Source organism: Ochotona princeps, chromosome 16, assembly GCF_030435755.1.
Source record: "Ochotona princeps isolate mOchPri1 chromosome 16, mOchPri1.hap1, whole genome shotgun sequence".
Taxonomy (NCBI): Eukaryota; Metazoa; Chordata; class Mammalia; order Lagomorpha; family Ochotonidae; genus Ochotona; species Ochotona princeps.
In genome coordinates, this window is record NC_080847.1 from 47,586,566 (window position 1) to 47,610,837 (window position 24,272).

At 51.4% G+C, this 24,272-nt stretch overlaps 1 protein-coding gene across 1 annotated transcript in view; it reads right to left on the minus strand.

Moving 5' to 3' along the window:
* The window catches only part of ATP4A (ATPase H+/K+ transporting subunit alpha), a 54,377-nt gene that overhangs the window by 2,839 nt on the left and 27,266 nt on the right, over window positions 1-24,272 (minus strand). The window contains exons 2-17 of the mRNA XM_058674120.1: window positions 7,691-7,834; window positions 7,528-7,587; window positions 7,132-7,335; window positions 5,969-6,082; window positions 5,537-5,789; window positions 5,063-5,331; window positions 4,015-4,213; window positions 3,699-3,808; window positions 3,482-3,616; window positions 3,075-3,267; window positions 2,508-2,683; window positions 1,897-2,033; window positions 1,647-1,797; window positions 1,393-1,561; window positions 1,126-1,280; window positions 19-142 (exon numbers count right to left, since the gene is read on the minus strand). Of these exons, the coding sequence (XP_058530103.1) occupies window positions 19-142; window positions 1,126-1,280; window positions 1,393-1,561; window positions 1,647-1,797; window positions 1,897-2,033; window positions 2,508-2,683; window positions 3,075-3,267; window positions 3,482-3,616; window positions 3,699-3,808; window positions 4,015-4,213; window positions 5,063-5,331; window positions 5,537-5,789; window positions 5,969-6,082; window positions 7,132-7,335; window positions 7,528-7,587; window positions 7,691-7,834 (2,593 nt within the window). The remainder of the gene's footprint in view (window positions 1-18; window positions 143-1,125; window positions 1,281-1,392; window positions 1,562-1,646; window positions 1,798-1,896; window positions 2,034-2,507; window positions 2,684-3,074; window positions 3,268-3,481; window positions 3,617-3,698; window positions 3,809-4,014; window positions 4,214-5,062; window positions 5,332-5,536; window positions 5,790-5,968; window positions 6,083-7,131; window positions 7,336-7,527; window positions 7,588-7,690; window positions 7,835-24,272) is intronic.

Below are 24,272 nucleotides of genomic sequence, written 5' to 3' on the forward strand. Positions count from 1 at the left end.
GGGCGGGTGGGCACTCACCGATCTGGAAGTAAGAGTAGGCAGCCAAGGGCTCGTTGACCAGTCGGTCCCGCTTCGGGTTCCGTGGGCGTAGGTGCATGATGTCACTCTCGGCCTTCTCATACGCCAGGGACACCGACGGAAACTGGCCAGAGGTGGAAAGAACCAGGGCTGAGTGTTGCTTGGGTTCCCTGTCCTCTGGGGTCTCCCCTGCCCACCCCCCATATATGGACAGCCTGGGTCCAGCCGGCTCCTGTGGGCATGATGGTGTATCTGGCTCACGTATTCTGGTGTCCATTTCTATAAGAACATCTGTTTCTGTCTCCCCTGGTGCTGTGTGTGGCTTATTCACTCTGTGTCTCCTCCTCTTCCTTCGCTGTCTGCATTTCTGTTCTCCAGTCTCCAGGACTCTATGGTTGTGGCCTCTTGTTCTGTCCCTTATTCTGTTTCTTTGCCCTCCCCCCGCCCTCTTGAACTATGTCTCTGCTTGTATGTGACTTTGTCACTCCCCACCTCTGTGCCTGTTCAGTTTCTGCATACCTGTATCGACTCCCCAACTCCCTGCAGCCCCCGGGGTGATGGCAGTGTCCTAAAACTAGGGCTCCAATCTCAGCTGTGCCACTTAGCATCTGGGTGACCTGAGACAAGCCACTCTACCAGTCTGCGTCTCTGTGAACTCATTTGCAAAACAGGGACAGATGATCATGAAACCTGTCTCTCAGGGTGGGGATGAGAGCAGAATTAGTGCATCAGCAGGCTCCTGGCCCAGGTAAATGCTACACAAGCATTGAGGCACAACCGTGGGTGGACTTGGCCATGCATCTCGTAGCACCAGGGTCTGCATCTGTGGGCCCTGTCCATCTGTCCACCTTGGGGTTTATCTGAGGGGTTTTATCTATCCGTGTAGGGGTGTCCGAGTGTAAGCACCCCAAGCTCAGCCAGATTAGCTGTGTTTGAGTGTCTGTATTCTGTGGCCCTACATCTGTCCCTGCTTCCCTGTATATCTGTCCACTCTGGCCTGCTGGCGTTGTGTGACACTGTCTTTCCCAGGTCACTGGGTGTGCAAGAATGCCTGGCACTCAATATGTATGAGCAGGTGGGCAGGGAACACAGTGGTAAGGGACTCACAATGTCAGTGCACAGCTCAATGAAGAGGATGGTGATGCATCCAAGGGGCAGGGGCACGCTAACTGTGATGTAGATGAGGTAGGGGGTCAGCTCAGGGATGTTCTTGGTCAGTGTGTAGGCGATGGACTTCTTGAGGTTGTCAAAGATCAGCCGCCCTGTGGGGGAGGGTACCACAGACATCTCAGCCTCCCCCATCACCCACTTCCTCCTGTGTCCATACTGTAAACATCCTTAATCCCCACCCCAGACCCTGCCCTCAGTCCCCACCCTGCTCCACGCCTGTCACGATGGAGGCAAAGTTGTCATCCAGCAAGATCATATCAGCTGCATTTTTGGCAGCGTCTGAGCCAGCGATGCCCATGGCTACCCCAATGTCTGCCTTCTTCAGGGCTGGGGAGTCATTCACACCGTCCCCTGTCACGGCCACAATGGCACCCTGCAGGCAATGGGAGAGAGGTCTTTGAGAGGCCAGTCCTGAGCCTGGCCAACCTAGCCATCGGCCCCCATCAGCAGGGTCTCACCAGTCGCTGGCAGCTCTCTACGATCACCAGCTTCTGCTGGGGACTGGTGCGTGCGAACACCATCTCAGGGTGGGTGCGCAGTGCCTCTACCAGCTCTGAGGGGTCCATGTCCTTGAGCTGCATGCCGTTGATCACACAGGCGCGGGCATCCCTGGGGAGGAGGGAGGCAGTGGGATCTTGCTGGGGCCTGGGTCTGCATGGTGCTGAGGTGGAGTGGGGGTACTCCTGGGGAAGGCTGAGGAGTGCTTACTTCCGATTAACCTGGTCCACGGGCACACGGAGGCGGGCAGCAATGTCCTCCACTGTCTCACTGCCTTCTGAGATGATGCCCACACTGGACGCGATGGCCTTGGCTGTGATGGGGTGATCACCTGTCACCATGATCACCTGGAAGGGGAACAGACGACCCTTGAGCCCTTTGGATCAGCCCAATCATCTTCCTGTACAGCCCTGGCTCCTCCCTGCTGGGTCACTGGGGAATCACCACTGTTCTCCAGGCTATTGGTTAAAGTAAGGCACGTCAGGTCAAGACCTAGCCAATCAAAGATCTCCTGTCCACCAGAGACTAATGCTAAACCTAGGACCCATTTTGGCAAGACAGGTGGGAGCTACTGGTTGGAGCCACTGGAGATGGAGGAGCCCCTTGAGAATAAAGTCAGCAGAGAGAAGAACAGAGCTCAATGGTGGACCCAGGCCAAGTCCTGATGACACTGATCTCCTGGGTCCAGCCATGCCTGAGGCTGCACTGCCCAGGACACTGCAGAATCATGATTGGGAAAAGGGGGGTAGGCTGTCATTGATATCTCTTAAGGCAGCTGTCCTCCATCCTCACCCCTTCCTGGACATCTCCAAGGACCCTACCCGGATGCCAGCTGTGCGGCACTTGAGCACAGCGTCAGGGACTGTGGCCCGGGGTGGGTCAATCATGGACACAAGCCCTGCAAAGCAGAGGCCGCTGCTTGGGAAGTTCATGGCCTCCACGTCGAAGGCATAGCCAGGCGGGTAGTCCTTTTCGTTCAGGTAGAGCTGGCAGAAGCCTGGCCAGAAAAGAGGAAGGTCAGAGAGGAGTCCTGGCAAGACCCGGCCCTGGCAGGGCTTCTTGCACAGCACCTAAGTCCTGCAAACTGCCTTCATCTCCATGGCCTGCACCCATCTTCTAACCACACCCCCCACCTTGCCCATGTGCAAACTGAAGCTTTGGGAGAAAGGCTCAAGAGCAAGACACTGGGAGGTGAAGCTCAGAACCAGGGCTGGGGCTCCACTACGGAAAGGGAGAGGCTCCAGCAGGACAACAGGTGAGAGGCCAGGGAGAAGGTAGGAGCTGGGGGTTAGCCAGGGGTCAGGACCCACGGATCAGCAGCCAGCGTTGGGCCAGGAGGGGCGGCGTGGTCTGTGACACCCCGCCGCTGTCGCCCAAGGAAGCCTCACCGAGCACACGCTCGCCCAGGCCTCCCAGGCTCAGGTAGGCTGTCTGAAAGGCCTCGCGCCACTGTTCGTCTAGAGGCAGCTCCTGGCCTTTGATGAGGATGGAACTGCAGCGCTCCAGCACGCGCTCGGGGGCGCCCTTCATCACCAGCAGGTGCCGTGGGTCCCTCGGGTCCTCCAGGGTGTGAATGGATAGCTGCGGGCACGGAGGGGACGCAGCTGTGGGCCAGGCCACGGGGCAAGGGACATGTGTGCCAGGCAGAGGTGGACGACAGGGACACGGTCAGGCGCGCGGTGAGGGCCCTGGGATGGGGAGTTGGACCACAGCGGGCTGAGAGCCCCCACGAGTAGGAGGGTAGGGGTGGGGCCCGGACGCAGTGGGCGGGGCTCCGCAGCAGGTGACTGCGCACCTGGAACTTGTTCGTGGAGTTGAAGGGGATCTCGCAGACTTTGGGGAAGCGGTCGCGATAACCCATGGCGTTGCCCAGCGTCAGCTCCGAGAACTTGAGCAGCGCCGTCTCTGACGCGTCTCCGATCACGATGCGCTAGTGGGGACGGGGGCGATGTGAGGACCAAGATCTCCTACCCCTGCCAGGCTCTGTAGCAGGGAGTCCTCTCTGTTCTCACCTTGGGCACCGGCACGGCATCCTGGCCGGACTTGAAAGCGGCGCGGTTACACAGGGTGAGCACGCGGCACAGCGCCCGCCACGTCTCGGAGGACTGGTCAAACGTCTGCCCTGGAAACCAGGCGTCCAGGCTGGGGCCACTAGTCAGCGGCTGCTCCCTCCCCGGCCTCCCGGTCCCCGCATGCACCAAGCATCGCAGCCAGGTTCCAGGTGGGGTCTCCTCCGACTCAAGACACCCAGGCGGAGCCTTCGCTCCAGGAGCCTCAACAGGTCTCCAAGGAGATCCCTTCCCGCCCCACGCAGACCCTGCCCCGCACCTGACTGGTCCTCCGTGGTGTCCGCTGTGTGGATGTGGTTGTCGAACCACAGGTGGGACACTGTCATGCGGTTCTGCGTGAGCGTCCCCGTCTTGTCCGAGCAGATCACGGACGTGGAGCCCAGCGTCTCCACTGCCTCCAAGTTCTTGACCACACAGTTCTTACTGGCTAGCCGCTTGGCGGTGAGGGACAGGCAGACCTGCGGAAGAGGTGGGGGAGGCAAGCTGGGGACCCACGTAGCTTCCTGCCCCACTCCTCTTCTCTCCCGGCCCTGAGGATCCTCTACCCCACCACGGAGCTGTGTGTAAACGGTTCTACTCTGGCCTTCCTGGCTTTCTGCCCAGGGTGCCTGCATCTGTCTGCCCCCAACACACCGGCAGAGCCTCTCTGGGCGCCTGAAGTTCTCTTGTCCATACAGCCAAACCGAGAATGTCTTTAAATTGGAGTGGCTGGGGTCAAGGACAAGCCCTGGCTTCCTGCTCATACTCAGCCTGTAAGGCAGATGGTGGCTCATGGATCCTGGTCCCTGTCACCCCACATGGGAGATCCAGATGGAGTGCCGGGCTCCTACTTCCACCTGGTGCAGCCTTGGCTGTTGTGGGCCTTTGGAGATAGAACCTGCAGATGGCAGATTCTCTCTGTCTCTCTGCCTTTCCAATTAACAAATACATTTTAAAATATAATTTTTAAATGGGAAAACAAACATCCCCTCGGCCTTCCTTGGGTTGCCCTTGGACTGAGTGCTGATGGCTGAAGGCCTAACTCCACGCCCACTGCCCACACAGGAGCTCCACCTCCTCCAGTCCTGGCCCCTACCTGTGTGTCTTGAAGCCTCATTGTGTAGCTCATGATACAGCCCCAGGCTGCCCCAATGCACATGTGCCCAATGAATGGACAGCAGAAGGGCAGACAGGTAGCTGGGAAGGTGAGCAGGTGGATGGGCAGGTAGGGGGATAATGGGCACCTGCACCAATGAACATGCACACAGACAGGCCAAGCCTGGCAGGTTTCTGCACCATCTACCACCTCCCCCTCCTCGCCCACTCACTGTGACGGTGGCCAGCAGCCCCTCGGGCACGTAAGCCACCACAATGGCCATGAAAAAGACCATGGCCCGCAGGAAGGTGTAGCCAATGCACATGGCCACCACAAAGAATGTGGCGCCGAAGAGGATGGCCAGGCCCGCAATGATGTCCACAAAATGCTCAATCTCAATCGCAATGGGTGTCTTCTCGTTCTCCACTCCTGACGCCAGGGAGGCGATGCGCCCAATGATGGTGCGGTCCCCTGTGTTGACCACCAGGCCCTGTGCCGTGCCTACCGTGAGAGTCAAGAGCACGACTCAGAACAGCCAGGTGGCTGCAGGGACCCTCCATGGGTGTGTAGCCAGGCCACCTGAGCTGAAGGAGGGGCAGCCCCAGAAGGCAGGGAGGTCACCCCCACCTAACATGGCAGGGAGCAAGGAACAGCAAGAACATGCACTGGAGAGGGGGCAGAGGTACAGGATGCGCGCCTCACAGACCCTCCAGGCACATGGTGGAGAAGAAAGCAATGTTGCGGGTCTCCAGGGGGCTCTCGTGGGTGCACTCAGGCGAGCGGGTCTGCGGCTCTGACTCCCCAGTCAGCGACGAGTTGTCCACCTTGCAGCCCTGGGCCGCCAGGATGCGGATGTCAGCTGGCACGCGGTCCCCGCCTTTCATCTCCACCAGGTCGCCCACCACCAGCTGATCTGCGTTGATCTGAAACTTGTCTCCATCTCGAATTACGGTGGCTTGCTGTGGTAGGGGCATAGGAGTATATGGATGCGGGGCCAAGGACGGCAGTTACACTGAGCATGATGCGGGGTGTGGAGCAGCCCCCACAGAGGAGCCACAGAGAGATGCCAGGAACCTGCCAGGGTTGGGCTGAGGGGGGTGTCTCTGGCCTCTGAAGTAGCCTGCCGCATAGAACCCACCTGTGGCACAAGGTTCTTGAAGCTGGCAATGATGTTGGTGCTCTTGAACTCCTGATAGTAGCCAAAGCAGCCAGTGACCACAACCACGGCAATGAGGGCCAGTGCCAGGTACAGCTGCAGGTGGAGGAAGGGGGCTGCGGTGGAGAGGTGGCTAGGGACCAGAAGCTCCCTGCATACCGAGGCTACCCACCTGCTCCCTGTTGCTTCCCGGGACACTGCCCTGACTTTCCCCACTCTCCTAGGAAGCCTCACGCACTGTTCTCAGGGATCTGTGTTCCCTGTGCCCTGTTCCTCGTGTCCCTTACTTGCCTGCCCTGCATCCTAAGGGCTTCGTAGCCCTAGGTCCTGAATCCCATCAGCTCTGCAGCTCCTGAATGCTAAGTCTCCCCTGTCCCCATACATGGTGACTTGTCACTGTCTCTTGTGTGTTGCATTGCCCCGGTGCGGTGCCTCCTGTCCTGCGGCTGATGTGCCTGTGTTTCCCTGTGCCCCAGGACTACTCTTGGTGCGTCCCTCACCCTCTCTCTCACCCACTCTTATTTACCCTCATTGCCGGGTCTCTGTGTCCTTCACAGCCTCTCTCCTCCACAGCAACGCTCCCTGTGCTCCCAGCGTATGGTGTCTCTCTGTGTCCAAGGTCATGTGTCCTGTGACTTCAAACCTAAGTCCAGTGCCAGCCGTCTACAGGTGCCCAGGCCCCTTGCTGTAGCCCTGCCATATGTCCAGTGTCTCCTTGTCCTGCATCTCCATTGTTCCTCCATCTCTGTGTTTGTGTGTCTGCTGTCTTATCTTCTCCCTGTACAGTGTCCTAAGGCATGTGTCCCTAATGTTCCTTTGCCATAATGTCCTATGTCTGAGTCCCAATGTCACCTATGCCCTGTGTCCTTGATGGGTCCTACATCCTGTGGTCTGTTTGCATTATCTTATCTTACATGTTGCATTTCAATGCCTTTGTACCCTTGCCACACCCCTCATACCCAAGACTCATTTTCACTGTGCCTGGGTTCCCTGTGACCCATGTGCTTGCATGGGTCCCACAGCCTGCACCACCATCCACGTCTAGGGACTGAGTTTCTGGGGTTCCATCTCCCCCATCGCATGTCGCACACTCAGTGTCCTCCATCCCCCAGATCCTATGTCGGGCCCCTGCGCCCACCACTCACATTGTCATCTGTGGTGAGGTCACCCTCGCTGGCCTGGATAGCAAAGGCGATGAGGCAGATGGCAGCAGCCACCCACATGAGACACTGCAGGCCTCCCGCCAGCTGCCGGGCAAACTTTACATATTCTGGGGTGCCCCGCGGTGGCCTCAGCGCATTGGGCCCATCCCGCAGCAGCAGCTCAGCCGCCAGGCGCGCGGACAGGCCCTGGGAACAGAAGGCAGGGGCGAGGTGAGGCGGGAGATAGACCATACAGCCCCAGGGCAGCCCCTGGTTCTCAGGCTGTGCAGTTGTCCCAGGCTCCATGTGGCTCCCTCTGGCCCCCTCCATGTCTCAATTCCTACACCTCCCCCTCTCCGTGTCCCCAAGTCCTCCCTCTTCTCCCCCTGCCCCGCTCACCTTGGTGGCGCTGGTCTGGTATTTCTGTTCCAGCTCGGCCACTGACAGCTGGTGGTCGTTCTGTGTGGTGGGGAGCAGAGCACTTGCACTTGGGTCTCACGGCCTGCCTCCCACCAGTCCTGACCAGGCCCAGCCCAGGCCCCCCACCTAGCCCTGCACTCACAATCTCCATCTCCTTCTTCATGTTCTCCAGCTTCTCTTTCCTCTTGCCTCCCCCGCCACCTGCCTTCTTCTTCTTGCTCATCTTGGCTGCCATGTCCCCGCCAGGGCCAGGCCCCAGCTCCACGGAGTACAGCTCGTAATTGTCCTGGGGATGGTAAGGGAGCGGGGTGCAAGGGAGGCATCAGAGGCAGCCTGGGCAGCCCTGGTCTCCAGCCTCCAGCCTCTTGCCCTCCCACCCCCCACACCGGGGCCCACTTACTACCTTCCCCATGGTTGCCGCCTGCTGCACTGCCCTCCTTGCCCTGGGCCAAGCTGGGGTCTGGCCCAGCCCTAATATACTAGGGAGCGCAGGGGTGGGGCAGAACCAGCCTGATTGCAGCTGATTATGGGACTCCTTGGAGTGACCTCCATCCCCTCACCCCCGCCCCAAGCTGCCCCAAGCTGCCCCATACTGCCCAGGGCACCTCTCACCTGCCACTCAGATCAGGGAGCCCCTAGGGATATGCATGGTTTTTGCTTACACAGCTTTACCACAGCCTTGGGCGAGGAGTAGCAGTACCCCCTTGGGTGTGCACGTGGGTAAACTGAGACAGAGGGCTCAGATCACATGCCCAGGACCCCTAGGCTGGGGGCAGCACAGAATCAGGTGTCTTTTTAGGCTGCATATGCCATGTCTCATGAAGACCCAGGGGACCAGGCCCTCAGCAGTCAACAGCTCCTGAATACATACGGGGGACAGGTTTCGCTCTGTGCTGCAACTGAATTATTTCTTTTTATTTATTTGAAAGGCAAAGTAAATGGTCGCAATGACCAGGGCTGGGCCAGGCTGAAGCCAGGAGCCAGGAACTTCCTGTGGGTCTCCAACATGGACACAGGGGCCCAAGAAATTGGACCATCCTCCCCTGTTTTCCCAAGAGGAGCTGGATGGAAAGTAGAGCAGCAGGGACTTGAACCGGCATTGCCATGGAGGCTTTACTTACCACCCCCCTGTGACAACCCCATGTATTAGAAAGATTTCACTGGCTTCTTCCATGGCCCTGTAATTTCCCCTTAGAGGCCCCATTGTACAGATAAGGAAACCACAGAAAAAGTAGATATGTGATGACAAAACATGAGGGGCAGGCTTTGGGCCTTCCATGGTGCCCCCTAATGAGAAAACCAAAACTTCTGCATGAAAATCCCAAGGGCGTGCCAGATTCTGCACAGATGTGGCTTCTCAGGCCCTGGCATCATACCCTGTGACAGCTACACCAGCATCTCTGTGCAGAGAGAAAACTGAGGCACCCAGTGCCCCCAGCCAACAGCTCCACCCAAGCCCGGTCAGAATGAGGAACCCAGCTGCCAGCTGAGGAAAGGGTGTGTCTGGGGGCCCAGACACCAGGGGTTCCCCTCTAACTCCCCTCCCAGTGGAGCAGCCAGGCAGAGCTTGGGCCTCATGGGTGGGTGTGTCTGCAGGGGCAGGTGTGAGTGGCCCTGATAAGATAGTCGCCTTGGTAATGTCCTTCTGCTCTGGAGCAGGTCACCTGAAAAATTGCAGGCAGCCCCAGCGCCTCCCCACACCCACAGCCTGGTCACTCCCGCAGCCTGCTACAGGGAGCGTGGAGGGCAGGAGGCAGGAGCCACGGTCTCACTGGCGACTGGCAGTGGGCACGTGAGACTGCTTGTACCTTCCTGCTCAGAATGAAGGCCACACCTGGCCCCAGGTCACCTGCCCCACCTCAGCTTCTCCAGTGCTTCCACGGGCTCCTGGCTGTGCCCCGTATGGGCCCGAGTCAATGCTGCCTGCCACATCAGGCCACAGCAGGTGCAGGTCCTCTGTGAGGAACCCTCCTGTCCTGGTCTTCATGTCCTGCAGTTCTCAGCACAGAGGTTGCCTGTGCTGTCCTGACCCCACAGCAGCACTGCCACTCATCCCTTTTCTGCCTCCTATTCCCAATGTCGTTTCATTTACGTGGCATCCAAATGGACCCCTGGTAGAACAGACCAAGACGCAGCGGTGCGTGCTGCTGATTAATGCAGGAGCTGAGCACACCTCTCAGGTGTTCAGCAAGTTTTCCTGAGTGCTGGCCAGGGCCACCTCGGCAGGTGGCTGGGACAAAGCACCTAGGAGGTGCTTCAGCACCCCCTCAGGTACACTACGCTTCCTCCTGCCCCCTCTGACCTGCCCACCAGCTCCTGCCCCAAAGTGTCCAGGATCTGGGGCAGGATGTGGGAGTAGCACCTGCATAGCTTAAAGAACCCACAAGGGACATGGTAGAACAGCCTGGGGTGCTGGGTGACCTCTACTAGAACAGGGTGTGGGGCAGCATCCTCCTCTGGGTTCTGCCTTGCTAGTCTTCTTCCTCATGTCTTGTTTTGTTATTTGAATTTTCAATGTTCAGTGTTAGATATTACAAACCTACAAGCTAGAGCAGTAGTTAAATAACACCTGCTGGACTCGGCGCAGTGGCCTAGCGGCTAAAGTCCTCACCTTGAACGCGCCGGGATCCCATATGGGCAGCAGTTCTAATTCTGGCAGCCCCGCTTTCCATCCAGCTCCCTGCTTGTGGTCTGGGAAAGCAGTCAAGGACAGCCCAAAGCCTTGGGACCCTGCATCCGCGTGGGAGACCCAGAAGAAGCTCCTGGCTTCGGATTGGCTCAGCTCTGACCAATGCGGTCACTTAGGGAGTGAACCATCAGATGGAAGATCTTCCTCTCTGTCTCTTCTCTCTGTATATCTGACTTTGAAAAAAACAAAACAAAACAAAACAAAACACCTTCTTACCCTTCATACAAAGTCATTGCTTTGCTCCATTGGTGATAGATAGATAGATAGATAGATAGATAGATAGATAGATAGATAGATAACATTGAATAGATAACAGCTGATTGATAGATACATTAGATGATGCATGGATGAATACATAATGGGTAGAGAGATGATGGATGGAGATGCATAGATGTATATGAACAGAAAGGGAGAGACTTAAGATCTTGGTCTGGGAGCTAGTGGTGTGGCATAGCAAATTAAGCCTCCTCCTTGGACATTGGTATCCCTTACAAATTCTGGTTCAAATCCTGACTGCTCCGCTTCCCACCTAGCTCTCTTCTTGTGGCCTGGGAAAGCAGCAGAGTATGTGGGAGATCTGGAAGAAGCTCCTGGGTCCTGGCTTCAGATGGGCCCAGTTCTGGTCATTGCGGCCATTTAGGGAATGAATCAGTGGGTGGGAAGCTATTGGTCTCTCCTCTCTGTAATCCTGCCTTTCAGATTTTTTTTAAGATTTTTTTTTTTTTTTTTTTTTTTGGAAAGTCAGATTTACAGAGAGGAGGAGAGACAGAAGGGAAGATCTTCCAGCCGTTGATTCACTCCCCAAGTGGCCACAATGGCCAGAGCTGCGCCGATCCGAAGCCAGGAGCCCAGAGCCTCTTCTGGGTCTCCCATGCAGGTGCAGGGTCCCAAGGCTTTAGACCATCCTTAATGCTTTCCCAGGCCACAAGCAGGGAGCTGGATGGGAAGCAGGACAACCGGGATTAAAACTGGCACCCATATGGGATTCTGGGGTGTGTAAGGCAAGGACTTTTAGCCACTAGGCTACTGTGCCAGGTCCAGTAATTATGCCTTTCAATTTAAAAGGTAATAAATCTTTGAGAGAAACAAGATGGTGGAATAGAATAAGGACATTTAAACAGATGGAAAATCATTAGCCAAGTTGAAGCAGAGAGGCCACGATCCTGGGAAATAGGAGGAGAACAGGCCGATGACAGAGGGACACCTGGATACCTGTGGACACAGAGAAACAGCAGAGACAGCAGAGTGGTGTTGTAGTGACCAGATATCCCAGCAGCAGTCAGCAATCAGAGATTGGAGCTCCACCAGCAGCCAGCTGGGAAGGGGGGTTCACCAGGAACTCAAGAGCAGAACCCAGACATAGAACTGCCTGTCCTGCTGATTTGCTTGATTGGACCAGAAGCAGAGCAGCAGAGCCGAAGCAGGCAGGTGCAGGAACAGGGTGGATTTCACAGCTCAGACCCCCACTAGTGCCACATCGGGTGCCATTTTGTTTACTGAGGAAAGGGCTGTGGGGCTGGAGGCACAAGAGCGAGCTGCATATACTCTGAGCCAGGAGTGAGCTCGTTTCTGGCTCAGCCCATTGCACTGGTCCCACAAGGAGCACAGCACCAACTTGACATCCTACAGGTTCTGGCCAAGATAGGTCTGTATGGCCCCCAGACCTAATGACCACCAGGCTCAGACCCCTACCAGTGCCCATTGGGCACCATTTTGTTACTGAGAAAAAGGCTGTGGTGGCTCAAGGGACAACAGCGAGCTGCACAGGTGCTGAGCCGAGGAAGAACTCATTTCTGGCTCAATGCATTTACTTGTCTCACAGGGAAAATAGTATCAACTTGACATCCTATGGGTTCCACCCAAAATAGGTTCAAGTGGCCTTCAGACCACACAGCCAGCAGGTTCCGGCAAGTCCAGAACCATTGACAATCCAGCAATTTAGGAGGCTGGCATCTCCCTAATCCCAGGCACTGCTCAAACTGGAAGTGAGAAAGGCTGTGCTGGCAACAGTGCAACTACAGCACAGGATCACAGCAGGTGGAAAGTGGTGAGCCAGGAGCTGGGGTGCAAGCCTAGCATAAGAGCCCAGGACTAAAACTCACTGGAGGGAGTGACATGAGTGACTGCAAACAAAGAACTGGGTATCGAACACAATCAGTAAAATCAAACTGTAGACCAGTGGGCAACACAACTTAGAAACCAACCCTAAGGAGAGGAATCTGCTAAACAGACTAGCAGTGCCCAAGAGAAATTAAAGAGACAGAAGCACAATATTACTGATGCCTCCCCAGCAAAGGAGCAAAAGTCTTTGTCAATCTCAGAGTTAACTGAGGAAGACATGGAGGAAATGGGGGATAAAGAATTTACAAAACTGGGCTAGGCGGCGTGGCCTAGTGGCTAAAGTCCTCGCCTTGAACGCCCTGGGATCCCACATGGGCACCGGTTCTAATCCCATCCAGCTCCACTTCCCATCCAGCTCCCTGCTTGTGGCCTGGGAAAGCAGTGGAGGACGGCCCAATGCATTGGGACCCTGCACTGATGTGGAAGACCTGGAAGAGTCCCGGCTTCGGATTGGCACGCACCGGCCCGTTGCGGCTCACTTGGGGAGTGAATCATCAGACGAAAGATCTTCCTCTCTGTCTCTCCTCTCTGTATATCTGACTTTGTAATAAAATGAAAATAAAATCTTTTAAAAAAAAGAATTTACAAAACAGTTATAAAGCTTCTTAACAATAATGAGAAGCACATGCAGGAGTTCAAGGACTTTAAGGAATATGTCACACAGGAAATAGCAACAATGCAATAAAATTAAGTCGAATTACTAGAAATGAAGAATGCAATAGAGCAAATTAAAAATCCAGTGGAAAGCCTCAATAATAGAATGAGTAAGACAGGAAGAAAGAATCTCAGAACTGGAAGACATTTCCTTCAACAATGGGGGAAAAATGAAAAAGCTGGAAGAGGAACTGAGTCAAGCTAAGTATTCAAGAATTAAGGGACAGATTTTAAGAGCTATGAGATTTCCAGAAGGCACAGTAAGAGAAGCTGGGCTTAAATATGTATTCGATTAATAATAAAGGAAAATTTCCCTAATTTGGAGAATGAATTGGGAAACAAAATACAGGAGGAGCATAGAACCCCCAATATGATTGACCAAAAGCAATCTTCACCACATGATAATCAACCTCTCTTCAGCTGAAAAAAGGTAAAAATCCTTAAATATGCATGTGAAAAATCAATTAATACATAGATTTACTGCTGACCTCTCAGAGGAAACTCTACAGCCAGAAGAGAATGAAGTGACATATTCCAGGTTCTAAAAGGAAAAAATTGTCAGCCCAGAATAGTTTATCCAGCAAAACTTTCCTTTGTCTTTGAAAAGGAAACAAAAATCTGCCACAGTAAAGAAAAGCTCAAAGAATTTGCCTCTTGCCCTACGAATGATACTCAAAGATGTTCTCTTGACAGAAAAGGAATAGCACCTACCAAAACCAAAGGCAAATGTGGATAACATTCCAATAAAACAACAAAAAAAGACTAAATCAAACAATAAACCACCCATTGCTAAAATGATAGGATTAAATCACTACCTTTCAATATTAATCCTAAATGTAGATAGCTTAAGCTCATCAATCAAGCATCATTGATTAGCAGACTGGGTCAAAAATAAAACCCATCTATCTATTACCTAAGGAGTCACATCTCACTAAGAAGGATTTGTGGAAACTGAAAGTGAGAGGGTAGAAAAAGATATTCCAGGTTAATTGTAAAGAAAAACAAGCTGGTATAGCCATTCTTATATCATATATGTAGACTTTGATGTGAAGAGTATTAAAAAGAGCTGAAGAAGGACACCGTGTCATGATCGAAGGATCCTTTCAGCAAGGAGAGATCACCTTACTGCTTTCCTATGATGTTTTCTCTTTCATTTCTAATTTTACTTGTTTTTTTCTCTTTTGCTTTTCTTTCCTAGTGTGGATAAAAGTTTGTTTGGCTCATCTTCTTACAAAAAAAATGGCTCTTGTTGTGCCCGGCGCCATGGCCTAGTGGCTAAAGTCCTCACCTTGAATGCGCCAGGATCCCATATGAGCGCCAGTTCTAATCCCAGCAGCTCCACTTCCCATCCAGCTCCCTGCTTGTGGCCTGGGAAAGCAGGCCACAAGCAGGGACCCTGCACCCGTGTTGGAGACCTGGAGCAAGCTCCTGGCTCCTGGCTTCAGATCAGCACAGCACCGGCCATTGCGGTCACTTAGGGAGTGAATCATCGGACAGAAGATCTTCCTCTGTCTCTCCTCCTCTCTGTATATCTGACTTTGCAATAAAAGTAAATAAATCTTTTTTAAAAGATGGCTCTTGTTGCAATTTTTAGTTTTTTAGTTTTAATTCCATTCATTTTTGCCGTGATTTTTATCATTTCTCACTTCCTGATCATTTTTCCTTTTTAATAAGTCCTTGAGATGCATTATTAGATCATTTATTCACGATATTTTGATTTTTATAAGCACTTGATGCTGTAAATGTTCCTTTCAATATTGTTTTGGCTGTATCTCATGGGTTTTGATGTTTTTGTTTTTATTTTCATTTCTTCAAATAAGTTTTTTCCTTATTAATTTCTTCAGTGACAAATAGGTCATACAGTAGCATATTATTGAACTCCATGTTGTAAATTTTCTTTTTTTCTCCCTGTTGATTTTGTTTTATGCCTCTTGATTTAAGGGGATGTATAGTGACTGTGTAATAGAAGCTATTACATCCAAATGTAAAAATACAATGCAGTATTCATCTCTACTTCCAAATCAAAGATGGACTCCTAATAAAACTGTTAAATATATCTTGACAATAGGATGCTGGACTTCCTGCCATTGTCCATACCTACAAAATCAGGATATGCTAGAATAGCAAAATGATTAACTTATGATTGTTTATTATTGCTGTTGTAATAATATAGGGGAAATCAGTAGGGGGAGGGGACCTGAGTTGGGGGTGGGAGAATCCCAGACCTATGGAACTGTAGCATAAAATGATAAAATAAATCAATAAATTTTTAAAAAAGAAAAAAATTAATATATATTTTTCGATCTTGGTCTGACTCATTTGAGAGTACATTGGAAGAAGGATGTAGCTCTCCCACACTTAGGCATCAGCGTACGTGGACATCCTCTTGGGCTCCCGCAGAAGGGTGAGCTGCACAGAGTTCACGTTCACAAGGCACTGCTAACTAACCTAGAGGTTTATTTGCATCTCCCAGGGAACTTTCCCAGTCCAAGAGCTGATCTTGGATCACCCTTTGCTTCCAGGCTCTCCCAGTCAGTGGCACCTGCTCAGTCGGCCGTGTCTCCCATGAGCCTGGCGTTCCAGAAGAACAGGTACCAATTCTCTGGAGAGTCTCCCTGGGTTGGGCTCTACCAAGGCTTCTTCATGGCTGCACTCAGGTTGCACGCTCTTGACAGAAATGCGAGAGCCACAAGGACCTTCTCAGGTCCTCAGGCCAGGATGTGCCTCCCTCTCAAGCCCATCGTAGAACAGGGCAGACTTTCTGGAAGGTTGCTTGCCTAAGCTCCCAGTCATTTCCCCAAGACCCCATCTTTAAGGGATTTAAGAGAACGTCTTTAAGGGATTCCAAGTCCCACATGCAATCCCTGAAAGGTGTCATCTGGCTCTACCCAATCCTGCTCCAGTGCGCTGACCTTGACCATTCCAGCAGTCCCACCACTACACCCTATTTCACTGGTGCTCCCTTGGTTATGTTCAAATCATTCCTTGTCGTGGGGTGACAGGGGTCACTCTTGTGCAATTTATCCTGGATCTTCCACCTCTTGGTTCATTTCCTCAATTATCCACAACATCCTAGGCTGAGCTGAGTTGAGCTGAAATCAGGAGTCAGGAACTCCATCCTGGCCCCCTGCCAAGCACTTGGGCCACTTTCTGCAGTCACTTTTTGTAGCCTCCCAAGGAACATTAGCTGGGAGGTGGATTGGAAGTGGAATGTTGACCTGATGCCGGACTGGAACTGGTGCTCCCACAAGGATGCCGGGAGTGCAAGTGGTCCCTTTACCCACTGTGACAGCTCCAGACTTGGAATTTGTCCTCTTCTGGAGTGTCCAAGCCAGGCTCACCACAACTCTGGGAGGGTGACGCAGAATCAGTGAAGCAGGAAGTAGCCCAGCATTCTTGGCACCCTGGGATGCATCCCAGGGGGACAGTGTGATGCTCTTTCAGGCTGATGCACATGGCATAAACTGGGGACAGCGCCTTCTCGCAGCGATGTTGCAAGCATGGCATGCTCTGATTGCCACAGCAGAACCAAGTTTCCCTGAGCCTGGGCACATTGATCCTTGGAGACTTTCTTGAGAACACTCAGCAATCAGAACTGAAAGGGCTTTTTACTTTATGATGAAGGGAGTAGAGATTAGACGATGAAGTAGATGGTGAGAGTTTGGGGTGGTGGCATAACGAGTTAAGCTGCCACCTGAAATGCTGATATCCCATCCAAGCACTAGTTCACGTCCCATTCAGCTTCCAGCTGCGCAACTGAGAAGACAGCAGATGGCCCAGGTCCTTGGGCCCCTGTACTCACATGGGAGACCCAGATGGAATCACAGGTTATTAATTTCGGTTTGGCACCAGCCCAAGTAATTGTGTTCCTTTAGGGACTGAATGAGTGGGTGGAAAATTCTCTCTCTCTCTCTCTCTCTCTCTCTCTCTCCCTCTCCCCCCATAACCCCAGCTTTCAAATAAATCAAAAGAGAGAAAGGAAGGAGGGAAGGATTTGGTGAGCCCTCCGCTACGTCGCGGAGGCTGTAGGGGCAGGTCCCAGGTGGACACAGTCACCGCCGTGTGCTCTGCCCCACCTGGCTCAGGCCGGCTCCTCAGCCTATTTGCCCAGTGCAAGAACCCCTTGTGACCTTGACGCTTGGTATGTGTTTGCGTCTTTCTGATAAGATAGTGGACCCAGCAGTGACCTTCACCTCCTCCACCCTCTCTCCAACCCCAGGAGGAGATGGAGCTTGGAACTGGGGAACTGAGGAACTTTCTTTTTCGACCACAAGCACTGGGTCAAGGAGCAGCAGAAGGGGACAAAGGTAAGGTCCCAGCCTGGCCAAGCTGGCGGCCATGTCTCCTGCACCCCATTCCTCTCCCAGCTGTGGCAAAGTGTCCTGCAGGAAATCACCCAGCTTCACTGCGTCCACCCTTCTTCCTGCACTGCCGGCCACCCCCATCCCCGAGCCTCTGTCCACTTCCCAATCTGGACAAACCAGTCTCCTCCTCCTGCCCCATCCCTGCCCCGAAAGGTGGTTCTCCTCTGCAGCCAGAGGGAGCCCATGAGCCCAGAGTCAGGTGGGGCCACCAGGGCCCAGAGCCCTGCCCCTGGCTGCGCCTCACTCCAGCTCAAGGCAGAATCCACATGCGGCAGTGCCGAGACCCGGTGCCTTTCCCTGGTTCATTTTACTCCAGCCACACAGGCCTCTCTGTTGTCTCTCACACACAGCAAATGGGCTTCTGCCGCAGGGCCTTTGCGTCTGCTATTTCCTCTTCTGCACTCGGCTCCTTCCTGCCCCCCAGAAGATCTTGGCTTGAATGTTGCTTTCCTCTCACAACCTCCTTGACCAGCCTGATTTGAATGGAAGCCCCTGGTCGCAGTCCTCTCCCCGAAAGTCAGAGCTGCACATGCAGCCAAAGAGACAGAGAGATCTTCCATCCACCACTTCACTCCCCAGATGGCCACAATGGCCAATACTGGCCCAGTAGCCAAGCAATTCTTCCCCATCTCCCATGTGGATACAGAAGTCCAAGCTTTTAGGTCATCCTCTACCTGCTTCCCCCAGGTGCATTAGCAGGAAGATGGAACACATGTGGAGGAGGGACCGGTGCAGTAGCCTAGTGGCTAAAGTCCTCGCCTTGCACGCACTGGGACCCCATATGAGCACCGATTATGACTCCATTCACTGGTTCACTCCCCAAATGGCTGTAATGGCCAGAGTTGAGCCGATCCAAAACCAGGAGTCAGGAGCTTCTTCTGGGTCTCCACACAGGTACAGGGTCCCAAACCTTTGGGCCATGCTTTGCTGCCTTCCCAGACCACAGTCAGGAAAGCTGGATGGGAAGTGAAGCAGCCAGGACAAGAACCAGTGCTCATGTGGGATGCCAGTGCTTAGAGGCAGAGGATTAGCCAGATGAGCCATTGTGCCTGCCCCGGCATACTTTTCTTATGATGTTTCTCTATGCAGTCCCTGTGTGTCCCTCTGCGAGGGCTTCCTGGTGGCCTTGTTTCTTCTGGGATCATCTGCTCAGGTTGTTAGCTTTGTCCTCCTCCTTGCTTTTCTTGACCCATTTTCTGGATGGTTTCAGCTTGATTTTCCAAAAATTTCTTTGGAAATGTCAGTGCCAGTGGTATGCTGTGCCAGTGAGGTCCTGCTTGCTTGCTAAGTGTACCATTTTCGCAGGCTCCTATTTACTATTCAGGAATACGACATTTTCTCTTCCTCTCTGAGGATACTACATAATCCTTATGGGGGGGACAGGGAAGCCCTCTTCTGGGACTGGTGTTGTGGCACTGTGAGTTAAACTTTCACCTGTGGTACTGACATCCTACATGAGCTATAGTTCAGGTCCTAGTTGCTCCACCTTCAACCAAGCTCCCTGCTAATGCTCTTTGGAAAGTACCGGAGGATGACCCAAGTATTTAGGTCCCTGCCACCAATGTGAGAGACCTGGATGGAGCTCCAGGCTTCTGGCTTCAGTCTGACCCAGCACCGGCTGGCCCATTTGGGGAGTGAAGCAACAGACAAAATCTGTGTGTCCCTCTGTCTTTCAAATATGTAGATAAAATCTTAGAAAAAGAGGAAGAGGAAGAGGAAGAAGAAGAAGAAGAGGAGGAAGAGGAAGAAGAAGAAGAAAATAAAAGCAAATAAGCACCCAACAACCTTAACTCTCTTTCCAAGTGGGGTGAGAAGTGGCCACACCTGGGCAGGGCCACCAAGCTTCCTTTCAGGACCTCCTACCCTTGCCAAAAGCATGGAGCTCAACACGGGTCTCCCACCTTGGGCCCAAGCACTTAAGCCATCTTCCACTGCTTTTCCAGGTGCATTTGGTGGGAAGCGACATCAAAAGTGGAGCAGCCTGAACTCAAAGCGGCACTGCTGCAGGATGCTGGCATCACAGGTCGCAGCTTAACATGCCGCCACAATGCAAGTCCCTGTTCTGTTCATTTTTAACTGGGTTAGCTGTTTGTTATGGATCAATAGAGGTTTTTAAATATGTGTTTTAGATATGGTCGTATGTTCAACCTCTGTGCTGGGAGTGTTTTGTTCTAGTCTGTGGTCTATGTGCCTTTTAATTCTTTATTTATTTATTTATTGACTTATTGGAGAGAAAAAGATAGTTCTGATCTTCTGACTCATTGCCAAAATGCATAAAAGACCTGAGGCTGGGCTGGACTGAAGGCCGGAGTCAGGACTCCAATCCAAATCTCCCACGTGGGTGGCAGGAGTTCAGGGAAGTACTTGAGTCATCAGTGCTTCCTCCCAGGGTCTACATTGACAGAAAGTTGGAGCGGAGATCCGAGTCCAAGTGCTCTAACAAAGGATGCCTTAGCTGGTGTCTCAACTGCTGGGCTAAAAGGTCAGTCCTACCATTTTATTAATGACATTTTTTGATAAGCTGGAGTCTCAATTTTGGTGAAACTTATCTCATGGGCATGTTTATTTATGTATTTAATATTTATTTTTATTTGGGCCTGGCGGTGTGGCCTAGCGGCTAAAGTCCTCGCCTTGAACGCCCTGGGATCCCATATGGACGCCAGTTCTAATCCCGGCAGCTCCACTTCCCATCCAGCTCCCTGCTTGTGGCCTGGGAAAGCAGTTGAGGATGGCCCGAAGCTTTGGGACCCTGCACCCGCGTGGGAGACCCAGAAGAGGTTCCAGGTTCCCGGCTTCGGATTGGCGCGCACTGGCCCATTGCGGCTCACTTGGGGAGTGAAAACATCGGATGGAAGATCTTCCTCTCTGTCTCTCCTCCTCTCTGTATATCCGGCTTTCCAATAACAATAATAATAATAAAATCTTAAAAATATATATTTATTTTTATTTGAAAGACAGAGTTTCAGAGAGAGAAAAAGAAAGAGCTCTTCCCTCCACTGGTTCACTCCATAAATGATTGCAACAGCTGGAACTGGGCCTATTAGCCTGTCAGAAACCAGCAGCCAGGAGCGTCCTCTGGATCGCCCATGTGGATACAGGGGCCCAAGAGCTTAGGCCATCTTCTGTTGCATTCCCAGACACGTCAGCAAAGAGTTGGATAGAAAGTGAAGCGGCCGGGTCTCGAACTGCAGAGAACAGCCACTAGTTCACCATGCCAAATCCATATTGATATTTACCTAGTATGTATGTCCTGCCTTGCTCTAGGTTGTGAAGATAACAAATCTGTAATGCCAGGATCCTATATGAGCCCTGATTCAACTCCTGGCTGCTCCATTTCTGATCCAGGTAACTGCTAATGCACCTGGGAAAGCAGTAGAAAATGGCCCAAGTGCTTGGGCTCCTGGACCCACATGGGAGACCTATACAAAGCTCCAAGCTCCAGGCTTCAGCCTTGTTCAGCCCTGGCCATTGTGGCCAGTTGGGGAGTGAACCAACGAATGGAAGATCTTTCTGTCTCTCCTTTTCACTAGAGATCTGCCTTTCCAGTTGAAATAAATGTTTTGAAAAAAAAAATGCTGTCTCTCTTCAAAAAAAAGAAAGATTTATCTTTTAAAAATGTCAGCACCACAAGGCAGAGGATTGGTTTGCTGCACCAGCATGCTGGTTCCAATAAAGAAATCTTGAAGAAAGTTAGGATGGAAGGAAGAGAGAGGGAGGGAGGGAGGGAAGGAGGGAGGGAAGGAGGGAGAGAGGGAAGAAGGGAGGAAAATAGAAATACAAATTTTATTTCTCAGCATGAACTCTGTCAAGCCCAAGACACTCTAGTAAGGTAATGATGTCAGTCTTTCCGTCCACCCTTGAAGAACTGAGGGTTCTAAGAATGTAACCATGTCAATGTAGTCTTTTTATTTTTTATTATCCAAAGGCAGATGGGAGCCTTTAGAGATTTTTCCAAGGAAACACAAAGACATCTCCAAACCATATGAGCTTAACCCCCAAAGTGGTGGTGCTGACTCCATGAATGGGACTGACACCCTACAAAAAGGGTTTGAGGGGACAAGCCCGTCCCCCCGTAGGACTCAGCACTTCTCTCCCCCTCCCCCACCCTGGTGCTGGCCCTGTTTCGACATCCTAAGTGTGTCTCTTATGGACAATGTAATATAATGAGCATTTCTGATACATTATTCACATTTGATTATCCTAGTTTTATAATGAAATTTAAAACAGGTTTGGAACACAAAACTTTCCCTTGCTGGGTTTTTTTTTTTCTGTTCTTTCTTATTCATAATTTTTTAAATATTTATGTTTTTAAAGATTTATTTATTTTTATTGCAAAGTCAGATATACAAAGAGGAGGAGAGACAGAGAGGAAGATCTTCCGTCTGATGGTTCACTCCCCAAGCGCCCACAATGGTTGGAGCTGACCCCATCCGAAGCCAGCAGCCAGGAGCTTCTTCTGGGTCTCTCCCACACGGATGCAGGGTCCCAAGGCTTTGGGCCATCCTCGACTGGTTTCCCAGGCCACAAGCAGGGAGCTGGATGGGAAGCGGGGCCGCCAGGATTAGAACTGGCGCCCATACGGGATTCCAGTGCGTTCAAAGTGAGGACTTTTAGCCACTAGGCAATCGCAGCCGGCCCCTTATTCATAATTTCTTAGCCACTCTTTAATATAGCTCTATTAGAATTTAACCATTTCGGGCCCGGCGGCATGGCCTAGCAGCTAAAGTCCTCACCTTGAATGTGCCCTGGGATCCCATATGAGCGCCAGTTCTAATCCCATCCAGCTCCACTTCCCATCTGGCTCCCTGCTTGTGACCTGAGAAAGCAGTCGAGGACAGCCCCAAAGCCTTGGGACCCTGCACCCGCGTTAGAGACCTGGAAGAGGCTCCTGGCTCCTGGCTTCGGATTGGCTTAGCTCCAGCCATTGTGGCCGCTTGGGGAGTGAATCATCGGACGGAAGATCTTCCTCTCTGTCTCTCCGCTTCTCTGTATATTTGCCTTCCAATAAACATAAATAAATCTTTTTTTAAAAAAAGAAAGGTATGTATTTCCTGAGATCTAATTCTAATGGAAGTTTTTTTTAATGAAGAAATGGTTAAATTCTTTTTTTTTTAAAGATTTATTTATATTTATTACAAAGTCATATATACAGCGAGAGGAGGGAAGAGGTTCCTGGCTCCTGGCTTCAGATCGGCACAGCACCGGCCCGTTGCGCTTACTCGGGGAGTGAATCATCAGACAGAAGATCTTCCTCTCTGTCTCTCCTCCTCTCACTGTATATATGACTTTGTAATAAATATAAATAAATCTTTAAAAAAAAAAAAGAATTTAACCATTTCTTCATTAAAAAAAACTTCCATTAGAATTAGATCTCAGGAAATACATACCTTTCTTTTTTTAAAAAAAGATTTATTTATGTTTATTGGAAGGCAAATATACAGAGAAGCGGAGAGACAGAGAGGAAGATCTTCCGTCCGATGATTCACTCCCCAAGCGGCCACAATGGCTGGAGCTAAGCCAATCCGAAGCCAGGAGCCAGGAGCCTCTTCCAGGTCTCTAACGCGGGTGCAGGGTCCCAAGGCCTTGGGCTGTCCTCAACTGCTTTCCCAGGCCACAGGAGGGAGCTGGATGGGAAGTGGGGCTGCCGGGATTAGAACCGGCACCCATATGGGATGTCAGCGTGTTCAAGTTGAGGACTTTAACTGTTAGGCTATCACACCAGGCCCAGGAAATTCATACGTTTCAACATTTTTAGGATCTTAAGCTTTTACATTGTTTGAGGAGCATGTTCATCTTTTTTTTTCCAGATCGATAAGTTGTGTAATTTAATTGAGAGCTCACACATTTAATTATAAATACATTTTAAAATATTTAAATTTTTAAAAAGCATTTTTGCAACAAAAAGAATTTTTCATACTTTCATTCCTAGTACCCAAGTAAGCTATTATATTTAATACCTAGGTATCTTAATAATCCTAGTACTTTTTAGTAGGGTTGTTTAGATTGCTAGAATGATGGGCCCAGTGCAGTAGCCTAGCAGCTATAATTCTCTCCTTGCACATGTCAGGATCCCATATGGGCATCATTTCTAATCCCGGCAGCTCCACTTCCATTCCAGCTCCCTGCTGTGGCCTGGGAAAGTAGTCGAGGACGGCCAAAGTAGTCAAGGATCCTGCACCCACATGGGAGATCTGGAAGAAGCTCCAGGCTCCTGGCTTCAGACCAGCTCAGCTCCAGCAATTGTGGTCACTTGGGGAGTGAATCAGCAGATGGAAGATCTTCCTCTCTGTCTCTCCTCCTCTCTGTATATCTGACTTTCCAATAAAAATAAAATAAATCTTAAAAAAGATTTCTATGATGACAATCACAGATTCTACAAATGTAATGTCATCTTACACTTTCTGTAAATATTTAGTGATAATATTTCCAAACTTTTCCAGCAACAAGTTATCTTTGAATTGCTGGAGCAAAATTATTGGGTCGTGTTTGTTTTTTTTTTACATATTAGTAAATTTTGCTTGCCAATTATACATTTTGGATCTGTAGTAATCAATAAAATTGGTCCACAACGAGTTCTTTATTTCCATTCCCAAACTTTCATGTTGAATTTAAGTCATTCAATAAAAAAAAATCGGGCAAGATAGCTGTCACTATGGTGTCCAACATTTACAAATATTGAGAATTTTTAGTCCCCTGACTTACGGAGCTGTAAAACCAGCTTGAGCCCAGTGTTTTTTGAAAAGGTAGAGTTTAGATTATCTGTCTTAGCAAGAAACGGCCCTCTCTTCGTGCTCCCCTCTGGACACAGGGGGGAAAAAACGGTTGAAACGTGTGTCCCACCCACCTCCATACCTGACCCTCCCCGCCCTAACCGGAGGCACACGTAGGCATGCACC